This window comes from Echinops telfairi, unplaced genomic scaffold, assembly GCF_000313985.2.
Source record: "Echinops telfairi isolate 266 unplaced genomic scaffold, ASM31398v2 ScPeMD7_70;HRSCAF=299, whole genome shotgun sequence".
Taxonomy (NCBI): Eukaryota; Metazoa; Chordata; class Mammalia; order Afrosoricida; family Tenrecidae; genus Echinops; species Echinops telfairi.
The window spans coordinates 40,056,565-40,081,830 of record NW_022103968.1 but is presented as its reverse complement, the minus strand read 5'-3'; the positions used below and the strand labels follow the sequence as shown (position 1 = coordinate 40,081,830).

The 25,266-nt window shown below is 39.8% G+C and overlaps 1 protein-coding gene across 2 annotated transcripts in view; it reads right to left on the bottom strand.

The window, feature by feature from the left end:
- The window catches only part of RNLS (renalase, FAD dependent amine oxidase), a 388,763-nt gene that overhangs the window by 23,613 nt on the left and 339,884 nt on the right, over nt 1-25,266 (bottom strand). For both annotated transcript variants that reach the window (XM_004701363.2, XM_045291539.1), the window contains exon 6: nt 18,197-18,372. In XM_004701363.2, coding sequence (XP_004701420.1) covers nt 18,197-18,372 — 176 coding nt within the window. The remainder of the gene's footprint in view (nt 1-18,196; nt 18,373-25,266) is intronic.

Here is a 25,266-nt window from a genome sequence, read left to right as displayed (position 1 = left end):
CATATGTTACAACAATCTATACATCCATTATATCAAGCAGACATGTACAAATGTTGCCATCAACAATTTTAAAACATTATCTTTCTTCTTGAGCCCTTTTGCTATTAGCTCTTCATTATTCCCTCCCTGGCCCACCTTGCCACTTTCACGAACCCTTAATATATTATGTATTTTTATTATTGTTTATACATATCTTAGACCACCCATTCTATCCCTACACCTACTATCCTGGTGTTCATCCCCCTCGAGGGGAGGGTTGTTCCACCATCATTGCTTCCGTTCCCGCTTCTCTCCCCACCCCCTTTCCCTGCCCCTACCCTCCTGGAATTGTTACTCCCAATACTGTTTCTGAGGGGTTTGTGTATCCTGAATTCCATATATTGAAGGATCTCATCTGTACTGATGTATGTACACTGGTCTAGCAGGATTTGCGAGGTAGAACTGAGATCATAATAGTGGGGTGGGGCGGGGGAGGAAGGATTAAGGAACTAGATGAGTATTGTGTGTTTCATCAGTGCCAAACTTCCCTCTGGATGTATCTTCTCTTCCATGCAGCTCTTCTGTGTGGGAATGTCTACTTGTCCGTGGATGGGCTCTGGGTCTCTACCTTTGACCCTTCTATTTCACCTTGATGAGTTTGTTTATTTTTGGAATGTGATGTCTGTTTCCATTGACACCTCATGATCACACATGCTGATGCACTTCTTCCATGTGGGCTTGGTTGATTTCTTGTTACATGGCCATTTGTTTGGCCTCAGGCTTTTGAGACCCTAGATTCTCTATCATTTAATAGCCGGGCACCATCTGTTTTCTTCACCACATTTACTTATGTACCCAGTGAAGGAGCCGTGAAAGGATTACTGTGTCTAGAGTCTTGTATCTGTCTAGGACAGTATGCAAACGTCTGGCCTAGTTGGTTCTCATAAATAGCATCCTTACTGCAAACAATTGGATGATTTGTGGAAACAGCTGCACACAGTATATCCCTGGTATAAATGAAAACATCGCCATGGGCCGAGATATGGTACTCACTCTCAAGGCTATGAGGAATTCAAGTGTGAGAATGGCAAACTTGTCTGGGAACACTGCCAGTATTCAGTAGATAAATAATAAAGCAGTGTAGGCTGTCGAGGCTGCTGCAGTTTTGTACCGTCTCTGTCTGTGTCTAATTTGTGCTGCAGCCCTGTATTGTCTCTGAGCCTGTGTGTCTGTCTCTGTGTATGTATGTCTGTTTGGTTCCATGTTCTTTCTCCCTGCTAAAGAAACCACCAGCACCAACCCAGTTTGTGTTCAGTGATCTGTCAGGAAGGTGGGCATCACCCAGTGCCATATTTTTACAACCAAGTGTTCTTGTATTGAGGGAAAACGTAGTAGAGGCCCAAAGCCCAAGTATTGCCATATAAATAGATGTACATAGGCCAGTACCCTAATTTTTATGTATTAAGATATTTACGTATGTCCATGTATGTGTTTGTACCTGTATAGTTTTGCTTCCTAGTTTTTTACTCTCTTTCCTTTCCCTTCCTCCTGTCCCAATAACATGCTCAGTCTTCGTTTGCTTCTCAGTTATTCTTCTCAGATTACAGTTATTCCAACATCCCCAGGAACACTGCATCCCCTCATCATCAATTTTAGATCCCTAGTTGTTCCCCTGTTCATGATGTTATTTGCATACCGCTCTCTTCCTTCCACCTGGCCTTCCTCCAAGTCTCCTTGGAACCATTGGTCCCATTACTTTCTCCACAGGCTTGCGTCTCATGCCTCTCTTATATAGACAGAACAAAAACAACAAAGACAAGACCAAAAAACCCCACAAAACAAAGCACTATACATAGTTCCAGGTCTGTTTGCTGACCTGTATGACTGTCTCCCCACTGGTTCAGTGGGGCTCCGGGCACTGTCCCTCCAAGTCGAAGCCCATTTGGGGGATTCCTCAGGGCCTTTGTGACTTTGCTTCCATTGCTGGTCTGTAATGTTGCTTTCATGGTTCATCCTTCTGTGGGGGTTCAAACCAGACTTACTCCCCACACTGTGTACCCAGTATTGTCCTCCGCAGGGCTATGATCTAGTGATACATATCATGTCTCAAGCTGTTGTCAGCTCTACAGTCTTCTCTGTGCCATAGCTGCTCTGAGCAGGGACATCATCCTCAGGTTTGGTGTGTCAGAATGGGGTCTAGTTTCTCACTCTCTCTTTCCTTCTTGGTTTGCTCCCACGTGGGTGGGACAGGCCAGCCCCTCTCCCCAGCCTATAGCTTCAGTGTTGTCCTTTATAGCACATTCTTCTGGGGAGGTGAAGATATCTTTAAGGCAGTGAAAAGAAGGATGTTATGTCAAGGACTAAGGTGTTCCTGATACAGGCCATGGTGTTTTCAATGGTCTCATATGTGGTCGTTGGACACAGGAAGACTGAATAAAAGTGGATGCATTTGAACTACTGTGTTGGGTGAACAAGAGTGAAAGCACCATTGTCTGATGAAAGAGCAAATAGCTCTTTCTTGGAAGAAGTACAGTCAGAATGCTCCTTACAGGTAAGTGCGGGAGACTTCATTTCCTGCACATTGGATATATTAGCAGGAGAAACCAGTCCCTGGAAAAAGACATAATGCTTGGTAAAGTGGAGGGGCAGTGAAAAAGAGCTAGGCCTTTGATGAGATGGCATGACACAGTGGTTGCAATAATGGGCTCAAATATAAGAGCAATTGTGAAGACAGTGCAGGACTGGGTAAGTTTTCATTTTTTTGGAATGAGTTGGAACCGGCTGGAACTGGAAGGCACCTCACAAGAACAATTCCTCTTGGCTTCATAAAATACTATTGTAAAGACTATGTTATAGGTTGAATTGCCACTCCCCGCAAAACAAACATGTCACTGTTCTAACATCCAGTACCTGTGAATGTGACCTACTTGGAAAATATAAGTTTTGCAGATATAATTAGTTAAGATGAGATCATGGTGGAATAGGATAAGTCATAATACACTCTGACTAGTATCCTTATACAAATGAGAGACAGACACACACACAGAAGAAAAAGTGCCCATGAAGACAGACACAGAGATTGGAAGTATGCTGCCAAGAGGCAAGGAATGTCTGGGGCTACACAAGTTGGGAAAGAAACCCAAGGAAGGCATTTTCCCTTGGGCCTTTAGAGAGGCTATGGCCCTGCTGATAGACGGAAGTCCGCGTTCTGGCCTCGACTGTGCGGCAGTCCATTTCTGTTCTTTTGACCCACATAGTTAGTGATACTTTGTTCTGGCAGACCTAGAAATACAGAATCCCTAGAAAGGGTGTAATATATAAGTCGATGCTTATGTATGTGTGACTGTATATGGGCTTGTGTGATGGAATGCACACATATCTGATTTAATTTCAAAAGATACAGGCCGTAGTTTACATATAGCCATAGTTTATGGCTAAGCAGCAGTGAAATATCACAGGCATAAAGTATAAGGTTTTATATAGTTCTTCTTTTTTTTCTGGGCAATGGTAAATACATTCTGGAAAGTTATTGGATCCAGAGAGAAAAGAAACCTCCATTAAGTCCAGCTATGCAATGCTGTGACCCAACTAGCCAATATGGGTTTAAAACTGTTAAACATTCTTAAAAACTGTTGACTCTATATAGTACTCAGATTTTCATGGCATAGCCAGAAAACTTCTACATATGGAATAGATCTGGGATATTATTAAAAAGAATGATTATAAAGATTTTATCTTAATCATACATTTCATTTAATTTAAATGATATTCAGAACCAGGGTAATAATAATAAACAGGGATACCAATTACATCATTAAATCTAATTTTAGATGTATTTCCTTTAAAGAGTTATACTTATTTTGGTCATTGATATTTAAGGTTTAGTCCCCTCTTTGGCTACTATGTCTATATTCATAAATAGCTTCATCAACACATGGGTGCTTTCCTGCAGAGATGGTACATTTTTAATTGGTTCTTTTGTGCTGTGTTTATCACTGCATCTTGCCCCTGCTTGCTAGTCTCTCCAGCATTCTATTATATGTAATGGTGATTTCACACACTCGCTTGTTTGTTGTGTGATAAGGGAAGGGTGGCTTGTATTATGGGCGCCTGACTTTAGAGCAATGTATTTGATACTTTAGAGAGCTGCAGTAAAATTATTATTGGCTGGAATACCCTAGGTGTGAAGAAAGTGATGTCGTTTGGTGAATTCTCAGTGGAGCTTTTCACCTTATTGGTATTTGTCTATTCTATTTTAATAAACCATTGGGTAGAAGCTGGCAGAATGTGCCACAAATCAATTATATGATCCATGTAGCAGCTTTAGTAGGCTCAAACTGCAAAGGACATACACTGCTGAAATTGTATATTCAATTGCTGAGGTGTACATTAAATCCGTTCAGATCTGCTCTCTCCTTCAGAGTCATGAAAATGCGGGAGCAGTCTCGTTTGATGTGGATTTGTTCGGGAAAAGCAACAATAAAGAAAGAGATGCTGTTTTAAGGAGTAATGTTGCAGAAATAACAACAAAACGGTAGTCACTTTCCCCCTTGGAGTTTTTACTTAATAAAAATCTGTCCTTCAGTAGGTTTCAGTATACTAATTCTTCTAATAATTGTTACATTCCTAGTAGTTGCTGAACGTTGTGTAAAGTGTTAGGGAATAGAAAACTTTTGTTTTCATCTACATATAAATGTTCCATCATAATCTCAAAAAAAAATTGCTTGAGATCCAAGGAAGAGGCAACCCCACAGCGCTTTTGATGATATTTCTACAAATACACCTGAAGTCAACTTTTCTACTCAACTGAGCTTAATCATCACTTCTTTCCCGACTTGAGTTGGAAGCTGCCTAGTTTTCTATTCATTCATCCTTCTTTTACTATCCTCCCATTCTTCTTGCTGGTCTGGAAGCATGGACATTGACATTTCTTCCTGGCTCTCGTTCATGTTGAATACACACAACTGCTTTTGTCTGGGCAATGAGACTGGGACAAGGAACGCTGGGATGTCTTTGATTCTCTGGCCTAGAAACAACTATCTTTTTCCGTTTACTACTGAGTCAACGTGTGTTCCTCAAAGTGCTAATACTGGAGGATAATAGCCGTGGGTGGTTTTTTGTCTTACTGTGGTATAAATTGCATGACATCTATTTCATGTGTAAAATTCTATACATTTTGAAAATGCACGGATCCATCTGAGTAGAAACTAACTCCGTGGGCTTAACAAAAATACAACAGCATGCAGTCCTATAGCCATCGCCACAGAGAATATAAAGAACATTTCCATCACCGTCCCCCAATTCTCGTTCCTCTTTGTTAATCTTCTTTTTTCCACCACAGCCCCTGGCAATGCAATCACAGATCCGTTTTATATCCCTATTATTTTAACTTTCCCAGAATGTTATTTAAATTGTTGTTAGGTAGAGTGGAGTCCGTTTTAACTCATCGCAACCCTTTACACACAACAGACCAACGACTGCTTGATCCTGAGCCATCTCCAGAGTTATGTGGGGGCCCATCGCTGAAGCCACTGTGCTCATCCAGCGCACGGAGGTCTTCTTTCTTTTTTTTTTACCTATAGGCATTCCTCACTTTCTTGCATTTCACACCCCAAAATGAAGGTTTGTGGCAACTCCGCAAACCTGTGTCACATTTTGATAATTCTTACCGTATCTCAAACATTTTCATAACATCATTACATATTTAGGGCATTAATGGTCTTCCTCTTTTTTGAAGACCCTTTAGTTTACCAAGCATGGGGACTGGTCGCGCTTGATTAAATGGCTGCTAAATTATGTGAGTCTGGCCATCCTCACTCTATGGAGCTGCTGACTGTGCTTTCTCCAGGGCAGATTTGCTTACTCCTCTGACAGTCCACGGCAATTCAATATTCTTCACCACAACTCAAACACACTGACTCTTCTGCGTCTTCGTCATTCACGGTGCGGCCTTCACAGGCTTATAAGGTGAGTGAAAAGATCACAACTCAGCTTGTATGTACCTTAGAGTAATTTAGTATGCAGCTTTTGATTCTAGTTTCATTTACTTACATCAAAACTTCTAAAACGGTGGGTCACAACCCCATGTGGGGTCGCATAACTGAATGTGAGGGTGGCAAAATTCTGGGAATAGTCCAAGGGTTTTGAATGTACAGTGGCCCCAAATTAACAACTTGTGATGCATCGGAGGTGTTTCTAGCAGTGCTTGCCCATGTTGCAATGTCTGGTGTGCAAAGGGGTCACAGTAGAAAAATTTAAGAAGCCCTGATTTAGATAATGCTTCTGAGATTCATGTTACTGCCAGTACTAGTGGTTTTTTAAAAAAGTTTATTTATTTATGGATGTATCACAGTTTGCTTATCCGTTTGCCAAATAATGGATGTTTGGGTTCTTTCTAGTTTTTAGCAATTATGAGTAACATTTGCAAACAGATTTTTGTGTGGACAGATGTACTATGTTGGGTATGTATTTATGTTGGGTAAATACTTAATGGTGCCTCTCCAAAGTATTCGTAAGACCTCATTGAACTGCTTCCTATAGTAAATGTATGCCATTTTGCATTCCTACCAGCAATAGGTGGCAATTCAAGTTGTTCCACATTCTTTTCTTTTGTTAATCACAATCCTAACCTAAGAAAAATTAGCTCTTAAGACATGGTCCTCTTCTATACCTGGATTCATTAAGAGATCCCTGAAGATATAGGTGCTGTAGCAGTGAAGAAATTAGATGGTGCCCAACTATCAGAAAGAATAGTGTCTGTGGTATTAAACACTTATCTTAAAACAAGCAGGCATATAAGTGAGGTGTCAGCAAAGCACAGAAGAAGCACACAGTATGTGTGATCCGAGGATTGTAAATTAAAAATCCAAGACCAGAGTTATGAATTGTTGTTGCTGTTAGGGGCCATCTAGTTGGTTCTGACCCTTAGCAACCCTATGAACAACATTGCCCAGTCCTGTGCCATGCTCAAAATCGTTCATATGCGTAAACCCATCATTGCAGCCACTTCACGAATCCATTTATCAATGCATCTTGATTGCATGTTTGATCAAGTTCAGACTGAAGACATTGGTGGAATTCTTTAATCTCTTCATCACTAGTTCGGTGGTCAGTGCATAACCTTGAATAGTAGCTGTATTGATTGGATTTCCTTGTAGGCAGATAGATATAACCCTATCACAGAGAGCATTGTACTTCAAAACAGATCTTGGAATGTCCTTTTTGACTATGAATGCAACACTGTTCCTCTTGATTCTGTTATTCCCAGTAGAACAAGCCATATGATTTTCTAATTCCAAATGGTAAATAACAACCAGCCCATTTCATCTCACTAGCACCTAGGATATTGATCTTTATGCTTTCCATTTCATTTTTGATGTTCCAATTTTCCTAGATTCACACTTTGTAATTTCCAAGTTCCGATTATTAGACTTTTCAGCTGTTTCCTCTTACTTGGGTTGGGCCCCATCAGCAAACAAAGATCCTGAAGGCTCCGCTCCCACAGGCTTGACTGCTCAAGGCACCACGGTGAACTCCACTTTGATAAAGCAGCTCCTCCTCAGCCACAGCGTGAGTGCCTTCTCCTTCCTGCAACACCACCTCCAGCAACGTCCAGCTGCCACCCATCAGGTCTCCAGTATGCGACAGTGTTTCGAAGTTATACATACGGTTTTCAGCAGATGCTTCCAAATGACATCCAAGGTCAGAGGATGGAATAATACGACAGCTTAAATTCTGAGCACCCAGTTTGCAGAGGGCTATGGATGACAGCCAAAGCCCCAAATCGATTGGCAATGTCCCCACATGGATTGAGCCTCCAGTGAATTCCCTCTCTCCACTGACCAGGGGCGTTACTAGTCTTGCTATAGGACAGAGTGCATTGGTAAGTGGACTAACACAGATGTAGTTGGGTTAAAATATAACACCTTATCATCTGTTCTCTCTTTTGACCAGTTAAACTTTTAAAAATTATTTTCTTGATTCTGAGAACGTACTGAGATTTTTCTATGCTTTTTCTGTTACTGAGTTTCAGGGTGTTTTTCCCCCCTCTTTTTTGTTTTTGTATGTTTTCTCTCTATGGAATCCAGGACAGAAAATCTATAGAGACAGTAAGGGGACTAATAGTTTCTTAGGGTGATGGAAGGGAGGGTTGGGAGGAAATGCACAACTTGTTTTAACATGTTCAATTTACTGAACTGCATGATATGTGAATGGTATGTCAATGTAACTGTTTAACTTCTTTTTAAAAATAGTATCTTGTGAATTTTATATTTGAGTTATTCTAGGCCATGTGACATGGTATATTACAGTTTTAATTTCTCTACTAGCTAATGGAATTTATCATCCTTTTGCGTGCTTGTCATCCTTTTCAGCAGATGCTTCCAAATGAAATCCAAGGTCAGAGGATGGAATAATACGGTAGCTTAAATTCTGAGCACCCAGTTTGCAGAGGGCTATGGATGACAGCCAAAGCCACCCACATTTCTTCTTTAGTGAAGTCTTTTGTCCATTTTAAAATAATTGGTTTTTTTTTTAAATTATTGAGATCCTAGTATTCCTTTAATGGGGTTTCATGGTTACACTCTGGGCTGTGATCCACAGGGTTGGCAGTTTGAAATCACCAGTAGCTCCTCAGGAGAAAGACTGGACATTTTACTGCTATAAACAGTTACTGTCTCAGAAACCCACAGGGGGTCACTATGGGTCTGCATGAACTTTATGGCAGTGAATTAAGTGTTTTTTATATTATTTAGATATCGGTCTTTATAATATTATACAAATATTTTCTTTCAACTGTGGCTTCTGTTTTCATTTTCTTGACCATATCTTTCAAAGATACTTTTTTAAATGTTAGCAAAGTCCAATTGAATAATTTATTCTTACATGCTTTGTGCTTTTTTGGGGCTTTTTACAAAAAAATGTTTGCCAAGCCCAAGATGAGGAAGATATTTCCCATCTTTTCATGTAGAAGTTTTTATAATTTTATATGTTTTATGTTTAGGTCTACAATCCCCTTCTAATTAATTTTTGTACTTGGTATGTGATATAGTTAAAATTTATTGTGCCAACCTGGCCTATAAACACATGTGGGGTTAATTGAAGTGCAGAGAGATAAATGGCTCGGTGAGCCTCACCTTTCTAGTTCTCGGGTCTCTTGCTTTCTGATGGTCAGACCAGGGTGCAGCTGCCTTAGCCAGTTCCTTGCTTCAGCTTGCAAGGCTCATTTCCTGCAAGAAATCCCTGAGGAGAAGCCACATGGACCTACCCCATGCAGCCCTGGGTGCTGGAGTACCCGTGTGGAGGCCCATGCCAGCTCTGAGATGCTTACACATTCACTGACTCAGCTTTCCTCCTGTAGTCAGCATCATTGCATCTGTTTTGTGAGATGGAGGAGGACTTTGTGGATGGTGTAGGACATATGGGTTAATGTTGGACTTGTGGACTTGGGCAGCACTGGGTTGGGATGTTTTCTTAATGTGCATTTACCCTTTATATACAACTCTCTCTTAGACATATGAGTTTCTGTGGATTTGTTTCTCTAAAATACCCAGACTAACACAGTATGAAACAAGGTCTTTTGAATTACCATCATGTTGTAATGATGGTAATGATGATAGCACTGCAGCTGAGCTGAACTAAAAGATACAGTCTAAACATCTCAGCAAAGCAAACAAGGCCCTTATTGCTGGAGCCAACTTACCTCTCTCACCTCACTCTTCCGTATTCCACTTACACCTTCCTTACAGCCTACCAGAACTAATGATCATTTGTCAAATGCATCATGCACTGTCTTGTGCCTGGGTATGTGCATGTGTTATTGGAAGATTATGTCCTTTGCCTTTATGATTTCCTCCTCTTGAAGCATTTAGTACAAATAACATTTCTTTAGAAAGCTATTTCTGAGCTTTTCATAAAGGCTGCTCTATGCCCACACAATACATTGTATCGTCGTATAGCATATTGTAAAATAGCATGATTTTCTTTTAATTGGTCTGCCTTGCCTATTATAGGAGAAACTCTTTGAAGGGTCTTAGAACCTAGTACACTCTTGGGCAAGTAGTAGGGGCCTAACAGATGTGTTCTGAATAATATATGAGTATCTATTATTAAGTCCTAATGTAGGGATAAATAGCTCATGTCAACTGTGCAGGGCACTGAATTAATTAACGTGGCTCTTCTTGCAAAAGTTTCCTTCTAAAGGATCTTTTTCTTGTATGACTCTAGTAAAAAAGTGATAGGATTCACCTGTGAGAAATTGCTAACAGGATTCACTGGAATGCCATCCTAGTATAATACCTCTGAGAAATAAGAGTGGGGGCTTACTACCAGCTAGAGCCCAGAGTGGGGCACATCTCATGGATCTGAAATCTCTGTGTAAGGAGCCTCCTGGATGCACGTAACAGCTATGATATCAAAAGAGTAGCAGCAGCAGAACCAGGAGCCAGAGCATGAAACAGAAAAGTGGACTTCCCAGCCCACAAAGCAAGTAAAACCAAATGCTTTGGGACAGGAAGCTAGTTTGTGGAGTGGGTGCCTCTGGGCGCTTTATTGGGAAAGCGGCTCTTACTGACGCCAGGAAGTGGAGCTGACTGCCATTGAGCTGAGGGTGACAGCAGAGTGGTGTGATTTTGGACATCTATTACCTTTCCTGAAAAGAACTTTGTAACATGTCCTGATGAACGACTCTATCCTGTGCATTTCTTATTTGCACTACAAACTGTTAATTTCCTTAATAAACCCTTTAATCATGAAGATCGTCTGTGTGAGTTCTCTGTAGCCCTTGCAATGAATCTTAGAGCCTAGATATAAAAGTAGATAATACTAGTTAACCCAGCACAAACTGCACTTTGTTTGCTAATGGTATAGCATAATTACTGGTGTTTATGTTTAAGTAGATCAAGTAAACATACTCTTTATGCAACAGTCTTGGAGTGGGGTCTAGTTTTATAAGAGTGTATACTCTGTATGATAGTACCCATCATTCCATTTTAAATGCCAATATTTGGTTCAAATAAATAGAAGAGGGCTTCTAAAAGTTCATGAGAAAGGTCCACTATCTCTTAATTCCATTTTTCCATGAACTTGTTGAAGCCCTTTAATATATGTGTATGTAATCTGTCTAGGGCTACATGACACAAACTTCTTTTTAAAGTTTTCTATAAAGTAGTGCTGTTTAAAATAATTAGTTCTTCTGGAAAAGTGTGATATTGAAAACATGGCTGAGTAAATACCAAGAGGACTTAAGAAAATGACTTCATTAACTCATAGGTGTTAAGGACATTTACTAGTTCATAAAATATATAGAATTTTATGAAAAAGCAAAAGATCCATTTACATAAACTTCAATGATCAGAATTTATCAGCTATTGATCTCACACTTATGTCGGCACCACATGGTCAACAGAAGCAACTGGTTAGTTTAGTGCCAATGACAAAGAGGTGGGAGATTAGTCAGTGAGATGCTTAGGCCTGACACCTACTAGGTTTTATGCTGTTGATAGAGTAGGTCACAGTGCAGACCATCAATCCTAAAGAGCTTGTTTTGGCTCTCCAAAAGTCACTGTAAACTTGTGGTTCATAGGCAAGAAGACTCTTACAGCCATTAGTTCCTGCCAGGAAATGTTGACTCATGGCATAAATGTGTTAAATTACCAAGGATTTGTAAAAGTGTAAGTTAGTTTCAGAATAAATTGTAAAAGCTGGAAATTTTGTAAGTCTTTGTAGAAAAGAAACAAAAAAACAGTGACAAGACATCATGTATCAACAGTTACCCACTACTTTATCTCACTTTGTTCTAATGTTGTTAATCAACAGGGCCTTTGGGGTTTGTTGGTGTGCTATGTGTTACTACCCTGTACTGAATGAATACTTTGGACACATCCTTGTCAGTTTTTACCGTATGTATGATATACTTTTGAAATCAGTAATTTTCCAGCTTCAATTTAACTAGAAGAAGAAAATTGGGATAACATAGAAAATATATCTTTTTAAAAAGGAGATTAAAATAGCAACTGCCACATGGATTTTCAGTGCTGCAATTTCTTTATTGACCCACTGAAAATAGATCTCATAAAGGAATCATGTAAGTTTGGGTAGGCTCAACCTCTTCTTGGCGCACATTCTCCTCTTCTACCAAACCCAACTTCTAAAGAAAATTTGGCCTTAAGTTGTTTCACGTTTCCTCCCCCAGCCCCTACGCTTCTAATACCTGGACGGTGCTACACCTGGAGGAAGACACGAGCAGGGCCTCAGGAGGTTCTAATGGAAGCCAAAACGAGGACCTCATAATGGATAAGGCAAAAGTTTGTTTGTCTACGAAGGAGAGAAGAAAAGTCAAGAAAGCAGAAAGTGTGGGGAAGCATAAAGAGGGGAAGCGAATATGAAAGTGATGAGCTCACATGATTGGTTTTCTGGAAAAGTGTTTGTGAGGGGTTAGTTGTTTGTCAAGGGGAGAAAGGATATTAGGATGTGTCCAGAAGTGGGATACACAATGAATGAGAAAAGAGACTTCAAGACGTACTGTGAGGATGATACATTTTGGATGATCTTTAAAGTTTTCAATGAAATAGTGGTGAAAATGAGAACTATGGTAAATTCCTTTTGGCTGTTGGGCTGTCTTTTTGAATGTAACCAGAAGTCAGGATGAGGCCATGAGGAAGGAAGCCCTGATGGCACAGCGGGGTCTATGTGGGGCTGCTCACCACGATGTTAGTACTTTGAACTCACCGGGCCCTTTGTGGGAGAAGGATGAGGCTCACTGCTCCCATAAAGATTTTCACACTCAGAAACCCTAGGGAGCAATTCTACTCTCCTACAGGGTTTCATTTCACAAAGTCAGCAGTTCGACACCACTTGCTCCTTGGGAGAAAGATGAGGCTCTCAACTCCTATAAAGAGTTCCAGTCTCAGAAAGGCAACGAGACTGTTACGCTGTCCTTCAGGGTCACTGTGAGTCAACAATGACTCGACAGCAGAGAGTTTGGGTTCGTTTGCAAGGTTTCATAGCAGAATATTAGGCATAGTATAGGCATTCTTTAATGCTTATTGAATAAATAAATTACTAAATGACAAACATCTTGCCTCTACTGTTGGTATTATAGATAGATTATATTAGAAGCAGCCATGGATATACGAGAACAATACTCCAGGGAAGAAACTCCCCTCCTTCCAAATAGTCCTCGTATCTCTTCACCTTCTAAAAACTAATTGTCATCGGATTGATTCCAATTCACAGTGACTCCACACGCATCAGAACAAAACCGCTTGGCGTGAAACTCTAGAGTTTACAATGGCTTCTTATAAGCAGATTTCTAGGCCTTTCTCCCAATTTACTAGCCACCCCATGGTGGGGACTTGATTTTAAAGAACTGATGTTCTCCCAGAGACTTTATGAGAAGGGTAAGAGATACTGACTCAAAAAGTGATCTACCAAGAGTTATGGGGGAATGGAGGGTGTGGTAGGCAGAAAAATTACACACACCCCACATGTCCACATTGATCTTCAGAACCTCTAACTGTTATGCTAAAATGGTTATGGAGAACTAGGGTTGCTAATTATCTGATCTTCAGACAGGAAGATCATCTTGAATATTCAGTTGGGCCTGTATAATCACAGAGGTCCTTAAAAGTGAATGGGGTTTGGGGCGGGGTGTCAGATTGATGCAATATGAGGACTTGACTCCTTGTTGCTAGCTGGAAGGGGTGGGTATTAGCCAGGAAATGAGTGGCCTCAGAGCCTCTGGGAGGAATGCAGCCCTGCTGGAACCTTGTTTTTAGCCCAGTGAGACTCAGGGTGGATAAATGGCCTTCAGCTTTGTAAAATAATAAAGTTGGGTCTTTTAAATCCACTCAGTAGGTGGTAATTTGGTACAGTAGCTATAGGCAGCAGAAAACAAGGAAAGCAAAAAGGAAGGAAGAAGTAGAGAGTCAGACTGGGTTTTGTCATCCCTAGCCTCACAACTGGACCAACTGGTAACATTGTGGTAAGTGGAGGAAAGGTTGAAGCTGTCAAGTATTTAGTCTTGCTTGGATCCACAATCACTGCTCATGGAAGCAGCAGTCAACAGATCAAAAGTCACGTTGCATTAGGTAAATCTGTTGCATAAGACCTCTTTCAAGCATTGAAAAGCAATGATGTTCCATTGAAGACTAAGGTGCACTTGACCTAAGTCATGATATTTTCAATCGCTTCTCATGAGTGTGCAAGTTGAATATTGAATAAGAAAGACTGAAGAAGAGTCCATGCATTTGACTTGTGGTGCCAGAGAAACATATTGAACATACCACGAAGTGCCAAAAGGATACACAAGTCTGTCTTGGAAGAACTATGGCCAGAGTGCTCCTTAGAAGCAAGATGGCAAGAGTTCATCTCACATACTTTGGACATATCATCAGGAGACATAGCCCCAGGAGAAGGACAGTGTGCTGGATAAAGTGGAGGGCAGTGAAAAACGGGAAGGCCCTCAACACGATGGACTGACACAGTGGCTGCAACAATGGGCTCAACTATGAGGATGGGGCAGAACGGGACATCGTTTCCTTCTGTCATGCATGGGGTGGTTTTGAACTGCTGATCTTGTGGTCAGCAACCCAACTTGAAATCCACTATGCTACCATGATGGAGTTGAGTTTGACTTTTGGTTTAGAGCTGCAAAAAGGGTGTGGAGGCCATATCTGACTTCCTCCGGCTAAACAAGGGAGGAGAATCTGACCCCACCTAATTGTCATAAGGCAGAGGTCAGACATGCCTCTACCCTCCATCCTTCTTTTTACCCTCTTCTGACACCAACTGCTCCTCCTTTGACACACTTCTTTGCTCCTGGATTTGAGGGTCACAAAAAACTTACAGACAATGCTCATAATTGTGGGTGTTTACTATGGAAGTTAGCAGGTTACCACAAGCCAGCATCATAAGGATACAGTCATTGGTCCACAGCCACATCTCGCCTATATTTCCATGGACTCAGGCACTGGGGCTTGGGAAGCCTGCCTCCTGCTCTGCCTCACAGTCTCATAGTCACAGTGCTGCTTCTCTGCTCTGTCTCATAGACTCCGTACCTCGGGCTCTGGTCTTGGTGTGGCATGAAGTCGACCACTTCAAGTGGGGATCTCAAAAATGTTCTGATGGCGGTTCTTTTTCCTAGATGGTCCTGAGAATTTTCTGTCCTGTTTTTGAGATGGCTCATTCTTACAGGCAGAGAAGTGGCAAACTAAGTAATCCCTTCTCTTAGAGTTTTCCTACCTTATTTGCTTAGTCTCACCCTATAATTTGGTGGGAGTTAAGGATAGAACAGTCATATGAAGAGATTTCAATTTACCACATGTGTTAGGTTGGCTTCTCTAGAGAAGCAAAAATCAGTGACCCTTATATGTGTTTGTATCTAGAAAGGAATTTATATCAAGAAATAGCTTATATGGTTATAGAAATAGGTAAGTTCAGTTCAGTTCAAGTCAGGCTTCTCCTGACTCATGGGAGCTGACAAATAGGAAGCAGGATGATGCTGTAGACAGCAGGGGGCACAGGTTGGTGGATGCAGAGTTAGGAAGTCAGCCAAATGAATCCACTGTTGATTGTTCACTGCGGGCTCGTGGGATTGGTAGGCAACACAACAGGACATCGATGCAAGGTCCGGCTCCACTCAAAGTCAAAGGGTCAAAGAGGATTCAACTCTCATCAGTTTCTCCGTGTTATACACAAAGGCTCATAAAATCAAGGAGGTGTCATCAGGCTTTGATCTCCTCCATAGGTTGGGCTGTGCTCTTACCCTTACCCAAGAGTGTCTAGTTGACATAATCCCCAACCATCACACCATACTAATCAAGGACTTTGGAGGGTAATTCCATTATTTTAAAGAATGCGTGCACCACCACCCCCTCCTACACACACACACACACACACACACACACACACACACACACACACTCCCACCATTGCCCTCATGTCAAGTCCAACTTCTGGTGACCTCAGGTGGATAGAATGACTTCATAGGGTTTCCATTGCTGATTTTTCTGGGAAGTAGATTGCTAGGCCTTTCTTCTTCAGCGCCTCTGAGTCGACTTCAACCTCCAACCTTTTGTTTGCAGTTGAGTTTGTTAAATATTTGAACCTGTCATCCTTAGAGTAGTTTAAAACTAGCAATCTCATAAGATAGTTGTTGCTATTAAATGAGCATGTAAGTTTGTCTAGGCTTAGACCAGGTGCATCATAGCTGTTTTCCTTTATTAATCATATTTTCTCCATACTTTCAAAATCCATCAATGCCAGTATACAGTGTAGGGATCATATTTTCGGTTTCAGAGAGAATAAAGGAAAGGAAGGCTGAGGAATATGGGAGAACAGGGAAGTGTGGGTGGATCAGGATGGGAGGAGGATGAGAAAAGGAAAGTAGTGTGGAACCAGATCTGGAAAAAAAATACAGGGGTGGGGTTTGGGCTGGGTTCTCTGCAGTGGAGCTGCGCTTCTACTTAGGAAGGAGGGAAGTTAGAAACTAGTGGGTAGTTCTTTTTGTTTTGTCTTCCTGGTCCCACATCATCCTTCCTTTCACCTTTTTTTAGATCATATTCATACAAAAATAGACATGAAGTTATGGAAGGTGCATTGCATGTACTGAGGTGGCAAGAGAAGATGGATGCGTGTATTGATATTAAATTCCCAAAAGTAAGGTAGGCCTTTTAAAAGCATTGGAGAAATGCTTTCTTGGAAATGGTAATTGAAAACTAACTATGTAATTAAATGCTATTAAATCTCTGGATCATCACTATTGCTTTTGCAGAGGTCACATAATTTATAAGGAGGGTGGGTGGGGTGGGGAGTCAAACACACTGTAGCTAACATCTCTGCCATCAATGACAATGTTATACTATTCTATTAGATTATGCTCAAGGTAAATAGTGAAAAATGGAAACTTCTCAGTTTGAATGACAACTTAGTCCCTTTTAGGTTTTATAGTCATGTAGACTTCTTGCTTGATGACAAAGCTATAAAACGCTAGCAGGATAATTTCAAGCAAGAACATCCAAACTGTAATAAAAATTCATTGCTAGGGTTTGGATGTACATTGTGTTCAAAGACTTTTATTAAATTTTGTGATGTTGCACAACTTCAAATAGGCCTTCTTGTGGTTAGGACAAATCTATTTTTTGTTAACACATTAACTTTTAAGGAAAGAGTATATTTTAAACTAATATTTAAAAAGTTAATTGAGAAATTCAGCATAAGAGGAAGCCTCATCAACTACTGTTTCTTTTGGGGATTATGTGTAGATGTCAAAGTGAATTGGTATGTAATACACTTCATTCAAATTATATCAACAAGACAATTTCACTGTTGCCTTTTCCAAGCCAACCAGAAATTGTATTAAAATTGTAGCTTAGGGACATGAGATATTGAAATTTCTTAAGATACTTAAAAGGGAAAAGGAAAGTCTTCTAAAATGACCATGACACGCTTAAGTAAATATTTTCCCCAAAGGCTCACGGGATAATTTAGCTTGAGAGGACATGGGTAAACACATAGACATGTGTATCAGACTTTTAGGGAATAATTTACATCTCCTCTGATATGGGGAGTCCCATTAAAATATACAAAAATCTGCTATGATTTTTCACAAAACTGCTTTTCTGGCCAACTGTGATGGAGACTCTAGTACTGATATGCTAATCATAGGCTCAGGAATCTCGGGGGAAATAGACAATCCTGTGCTTCTTTTTGTGTTCTACCTTTTGCTCCATTGCGCTCAGATGGTTTCACAATTGAGTTTACATAGAAAAAAGGTTTTTTTTTTTTCCCCTTACAAATACTGAGTCAACATTTACTTAGTATGAAGAGCTTAAAGTTTGAACTGTTAGAGCAATCAGTAAGTTTACCTAACCCTGAGAAACAGCTCAACTAGCTGTTCCATGCAGGAACTCATCTTTCTCCCTCAAAGAGTTTTGCTGGCAGCAGTCAAAACCAAAGAGGAAACTTGATAAACATGAAAATTGGGTAGAAAAGAAATACATTTGTAAGTTGAACTTGACATACTGCAAACATTCAGGAGGTTCTAATCGTTTCTATATACCTACACATCTGATTCCAAATAACTCCTCTGCAGAAGTATGTCCTTACATGTTAGGCAAATACATATTTGTTCCAAAGTGGCAAAGGATGAAAAGTAAAGTTAATTCAGCTGTCTTAGTATGAAAATAGTTGTGCTCGGGCCACTGGATTATCCGATTACCTGTGAATATCTCCATCTCTGGCATTTTGTCCCAACTGGCTGAGGCAAATCTGGCAAAACGTCTTCCAGTTGCCTGAAGATTAACTCCTTCACGTCCTCAGTGCTATGTTCCAAGTATGTGACTCCAAATGGGACGGTGGTATGCGCTACAAGGGAAAGCCCAGTGTCTGACGACTCTGAAGAGTAACAAGAACATAGACAGTGGGTGATATGAAAGCATTGTCTAGCAATTCAACCTGTAATTAAAAATCTACCACAATTACCTGTCTATAAATGGGGTAGGGTTCCTTAGATTCTAGTCTTCCAGCAAAAAAACTGGAGCCCTGGTAGTGTAGTGGTTAGTATCTGCATGGTTGGCAGTTCAAAACCACCAGCAGCTCCTCAGGAGAAAGACTGGGCTTTCTACACTCCTAAACAGTTACAGTCTTGGAAACCCACGGGGGTGGGGGGTGGGGCATTGTGGGGGGGTGGGGGGAGGACTGTGAGTCAGCATTGACTGAGGGAGCAAAAAAAGTTAGGCTATTTCTGAAATTCAAAACCAAGCTTCTTGCAAGAAGAAGTCAGATTGAAGATATACTTTTAAAAATGCTCAGGTCTTAATAAAGAGCTACAAGGAAGGTAGGACCACAACATGAACCGCATTGGGTGTACTTAGATTTGGGTGGGTCATCTCTCGTGCACTAAATTGCAAGCATCTCAGGGCAGAAGCCATTTTCTTAAACATAGTCTGTGTTCTCTTTAAATTTCTGAGAACAAAAGAAATGTTCAATAAATTCTTGTTCGGTTTACTTTATATAAAAGGGATTGCAAATATTTTGTTGAAATTACTCTGATGCTAGAATAAATTATCGCTAGTATTTTTTAATAAGCTTCTCTCTGAAAACAGTCTTTTTGTTAAAAAAAAATTACTTCTTATATTTTAAGCAACATTACAAATAAAAATCAGCTTCATCCATTACCTGGAGTTACTTTAAGCTACAATTCCTTTGTCATTTTTAGTTTATTTTTTTCTTTATTACAAGTAATGAGTATCTGATTGATTATTTTCACCCTTTAACAGAATGTCAGGAAATGGAATACAATGGCTGAAGCATTATAAAACAGAATCTAGGAAAGAATGTTAAAAAGACTTTGTCTATTATTATTACTTGTTTAAATCAGACAGACATGAAAAGTTGAGGTAAAAATCAATAGTTATTTTGAAATGCATGCTGTATAATATGAAAGAGAACAATGTTACAATTGCTTAAGGTGTTTTCAAGCCTAATTCTTTGAACTTTGAACTTATAAAGAGTGAGATAATAATTTATCTGAGGAAAGCCAGTTCAATAGTAGGAATCCCTGAGTGACATCAATTGACTCCTCACCAAATGGTTGGTGGGATCCAGAAGCACCTTGGGAGAAAGGCCTGGCAATCCACTTCCGGAGGCTACAGCCTTCAAAACCCCAGGGAGTGCAGATCTACTTTGCAATACATAGGGTTTCCAAAACATAGAATTGATTCAATGGCATTGTTGTTTTCTTTTTGCAGGAAAATAAAAGGGTTGAATGACATCATTTACTTATATGCCCACTTAACTTCCTATATATCTTTATACTTCAAGATACATATTTTTGGGGGGGTGTAAAATAAGAAGTAGCTAGTATCCACCATACAGGTCTGTGGTATGGATTAGGTGACATCTGCTTCTGAAGTGCTCGGCACAGTTTCTGCTTCACATATGTTAGCTATGGGAATAGATGTAACAAGAGAAAAGCACCCCTGAGGGGCTCAAGTGATAGTTAAGGTTCTTTCTGTTCTTCTTCTTTTGTTGGGGGGGGGGGAGTATCTCATTTTTCTATTGTGCTTGGCTCAAGAAACCCTGGCTAATGAATTTTACAGGAAATCACAAGAGAAGAAAGCTCTAAAATGCTATAAACGCTTTAAAGCCAACCAGAGTGCTTTTGTAAGGTTTCACACGCAGGAGGTGAGAGATCAGACAGTATACGTACAGTAAATAAAAGGGAACGCCAATCTCCACCTCACGGAGACTGCAACAGTGTGAAAACCAAATGGCTGGACTGATGTCTCTTTGCATGTTCAACAGTTTACCTCTCGGTGAAGAGGTTTACCGGTAGCACCGGGGAAAGACCCAATCACCAGTTCTCCCACCACAAATCAAGACAGCGTGAAACTAATTGCTTATTGCCTCAGGTTGTGTTATTTGCTACCAGATGATACATTTGAGAAGGCTCAGTCCCAGTGAGATTGTCAATGCCACCTCTCTATCCTATGGCCCCAAATCTTCACATGGACAGAGAAAGTCACTGGGTCAGCATGTTGAAACAAGAACGTTGGGGCTCTGAGTTGACTTATCTATGGCAAGCTTCAGAGGAAAATGAATACTAGCCGTGTGCTGAGAAGAACCAGGAGGTTGCACTGACCCAGCCATTTGCTCTAGGGGAAACTCATAAAGTCACCAGGGCCCGCGACGCACTGCCAGGATTCTGCCGTTTACATTAGCCATCTTCTCCAAGGAGAGCAGTAAAAAGCGAAACAAGATCCACAGTGAAACAGTTCGTGTATAACAATGAGAGAAAGATCTGGCTACTTATTTTTATTGGACGCTGAGAACTGGTTTTACTTTTTCTTTTGAGAATTTAAATGGAAAGTTGAATAGTTACAACATGGAACAATGGACTTTGGGGGAGATACCCCTCCTTCCCTCCCCCAACATACACCCACACCCATCTCCACGTTAAAGGGTATTTTTGGAAACCGAAGTCACAACATACAAACAGTAAATCAGAGTTTAAATGTGACCACAGTCGTTAGAAAAAGGCACATTATAAAAAGCTGAAAACGTATTAATAGCACTAAGGGCATAAATCACCATAATAATTATTCCTTGATTGCTGAGGAAGTAATAGTGCTGTCTTTATTTTTTTGTTTGTTTATTTTTTTTCTTTATTCAGTTTACCAAGTGTAGTCACTTCTTTTTAGCATTTTAAATATAAAGGGCACAGTAAGTTGACAACTGTTTCTGTATTTTGGGAGATCAATGGCTTTAGAATCAGAAGATAAGTATTTTCACCTCTGAATCACACCTAAATAGTCCATAGTCTTGATCAACTTAATCTCTCAAGCTTCGCTTTCTTCCACCAATTAAAAAGAGATAATACTTTAATGCTTATAAGATAATACTTGTAAGATAATACCTTATAAGGCTTTTGGGAGGGATTAAACATGTTAGACACACAAGCACTTTCTTTCAAGTGTAAAGTGCTACAAAAGCATAAGACGTTCCTACACAGTGTTCTTGTTTTGACCTCTCCCCAGCAGAAAGAACTGCTTCAGAAAGGGATAGCCAAGTAGTCTTCTCTCAAAGTGGTTAAGCATCCACACTGCAGGAAGAGTGACAGACTATTCCTGGGAATAGGCAGAGCAAGTCTTAATCTACCATTTTGAGTAGGGAACAGAAAACTGACAATTGATAACAATAGCTGCAGACCCAACAGTGGTAGTAACATTATTACTTACCATTAACAGGGCACCAATCTACACAAGGTCCTCGCATTAAAAACATAAAATCAAAAGCTGTAGAAATTACTATTCTCCCCAAAAGATATGGGAAACAAATTGAAATGAGCATTCTAACTGTGGTCTTATCAGTTACAGTAATAAACATTAACAGGTAAAAACTTGCCTAATGAAAAACATTCTCATATTGAGTCAAAATTTAATACTAACTACAAAAGTAACTTAAAGAAAACTCTAACCCAGAGTAGATGAATATCCCTCGTGTCTGATCAATTGAAATGTATCCAAGAAGAATTACTGAGAAGTGAATGATGGGTAGACATGATAGTGGGGTAGGAGGAAAGAAAAAGAGGAAAGAACAAGAAAGTAAAAATTATGTATATAGTTATAAATATATATAAATTTATATTTATATATAAATATATTCTAAATATAAGTGTGTATATATGTAAATATATACCTATATAAAGATAGGGGTATTTGTGTGTGTATAGATAGATAGATAGATAGATAGATAGATAGATAGATAGATAGATAGACAGATAGATGGAAGTAGATGAACTTTGGGCCTCTACTTAAAATCACCTCGGTACAAGAATTATTTGTTCTAATAATGTGGCATTGGATGTTACTCACCTTCCTGACATGATCACCAGACAAAATGGGTGCATAAGTAAATGTGGTGAAGAAAACTAATGGTGCTCAGCTATTAAAAGATATAGCATCTGGGATTTTAAATATTTGAAGTTTAACAAGCAGCCATCTATCAGAGAAGCAACACAACCCACATAGAAGAAGCACACCAGCCTGTGTGATCATGAGATATTGATGGGAATAGGTATCAGAAATTAATAAAACAAGCAATCAAATTGATGTGAAGGAGCATAGACAAAGTGGAGACCCAAAACCTACTTGTAAGATAACTGGGCAGTTCCGCACAGAAGGGCCACATGGAAGGAATGACATATCCAGGGTGCAGTACAGTACTTATGAAACACATAACTATCCCCTAGTTCTTTAATATTTCCTCCCCTTACTATTATGGTCTTAGTTTTACCCCATTAATCTTGTTAGACCTGTGAATGTTTATTTGTATAATTGATAGTGCTCAGTGGATGAAATCCAAGATAGATAAACCCTTCAGAAATAGAAATGGGAGTAATGGATTCCATGACGGTATGGGAAGAGAGGGATGGTATGGATGGGGTGGGGGGAAGGGGGAGCAGGTAGCAATGATGACTGTATAACCCCACTGGAGGGGAATGAATAACAGGATTGTAGGTGAACAGATACATTGGATGGCATAAGATACAGTAATATATATATATGTTATTACATATATATTATATGTAATATAATAACAAGGGTTCCTGGGGGAGTAGGGTATGGGAGGGAGCTAATATCAAAGAATTTAAGAAGAAAGAAAATGTTTTGAAAACAATGGTGGCAGCAATTGTACAATGATGCTTAATGTAATTGAATTATGGATTATTATAATATCTGTAGGAGCGCTCATTAAAATGATTTTAAAAAAGAAAGAAAACTCTGACACAATTGTGTTGAGTCAGATTATGCACTCTGCATGTTATTTCAAGATAATGCTGAATGGCCTCCCATATAGTTTTCATAAGTGTCAAATGCGTGCTTTTAACAAAGTTTTCCAGACATTGTACATGAAGTTCATTGGTGGTCCTGTTAGGTGCCATCGAATTGGTTCCAACTCCCAGTGCTCCTATGCATAACACAATGAAACACTGCCCTGTCCTATGCCAGCATCACAATTGTTATGTTTGAGCCCATCGATCCATCTGCTTGGCAGTCTTCATCTTTTTTGCTGACCCTCCCCTTTACAAAGCATGATGTCTTTTCCCAGGGATTTGTCTCTCCTGATAATACATCCAAAGTACATGATGAAGTCTTGCCATGCTTGATCTTAAGGAATATTCGGGTTGTACTTCCTCTAAGACAGATTTGTTTATTTTTATGGCAGACCATGGTACTTTTAATAATCGTCAACAAAACCACAATTCAAAGGCATAGATTCCTCTGTCATCGTATCCTTATTCATTGTCCAACTATCACATGAATTTGAGGAGCTGGAAGATGTCATGGTCTGGGCCAGGCGCACCTTAATCCTCACAGTGATATCCTTGTTCTTTCACAGTTTAGAAAGGTTTTGTGCAGCAGGTATTACCCGATTGTTTGACTTCTTGACTGTTGATTCCATGAGCATTGGTTGTGGATCCAAGTAAGACAAACTTCTGGACAGTTTTAGCCTCTTCCCCATTTATCATGATGTTACCTATTGGACCAGTTGTGAGGACTTTTTCCTTACATTGAGCTGGATGCCATATTGAAGGCTGCAGTCCTTGTCCTTTATCAACAAGAACTGCCAGTCCTCCTTCACTTTCAGCAAGCAAGGCTGTGCCATCTGCATCGCTAATAAGACTCTCTCCAATTCTGATGCCCTGTTCTTTTACGTATAATTCAGTTTCTTGGATTATTTGTTCAGCGCACAGGATGAATAAGTATAGAGAAAGGATACAACCCTGATACCTAACGTTCTCATTTTTAAACCACAGTATTCCCTTTGTTCAAATGGTTCAGGTGATTACCTCTTAGTTATTGTCCACAATTAAGTGTTCTGAAATTCCTAGTCTTCTCAATGCTATGCATAGTTTGCTATGATCCACACAGTCAAATGCCTTTGGGTAGTCAATAAAACAAAAGTAAATATTTTTCTGACATTCTACGCTTTCAGCTAAGATCCATTTGACATTGGTTCAGCAATGGTATCCTATGTTCCACGCCTTCTCTGAATCTGGAGGGAACCTCCAGCAGATCCCTGTCTCTGTACTGCTGCATCTGCTGTTGGATGATCTTCAGCAACATTTTACTTGGATGTGGTATCAATATTTTTTTATAATTTGTGCATTGTATCAGGTCACCTTTCTTTGGAAAGGGTACAAATATGGAACTCTGCCAGTCAGTTGACCAAGTAGCTGTCTTCAGAATTTCTTGACATAAATTAGTGAGTGCTTCCAGTGTCTCATAAGCTTGTTGAAACACTTCAGTTGGTATTCTGCCTATTCCTGGGCTAATCTTGTTTTCTGCTAAGGCCTCCAGTATAGCCTCAATTTCTTCCTTCCACACTTGATCATATGCTATCTCTTGAAATAGCTGAATGTCTACCAGTTTGTTTTGTACAATACTCTGTGTATTCTTTCTGTATCTTATGCTTCTGCATCACTCAATACTTTGCCCATAGAATCCTTCAATATTGAAACTCAAGGCCTGAATTTTTTCTTTGGTTATATTAGATAAATATATACTGAGCATGTTCATTCTTTTTGCTTTCCAACACAGGTCTTTTTACATTTCATTCTAATACTTCGCTTTGTCTTCTTGAGTGTCCCTTTTAAATTTTCTGTTCAGCTCCTTTACTTTATCATTTCTTCCATTTGAATTAATTGCTATATGTTCAAGAGAAAGTTTCAGTCTCTTCTGACGTCCACTTTGATCTTTTTTTTCTTCTGTCATTTTAATGCCT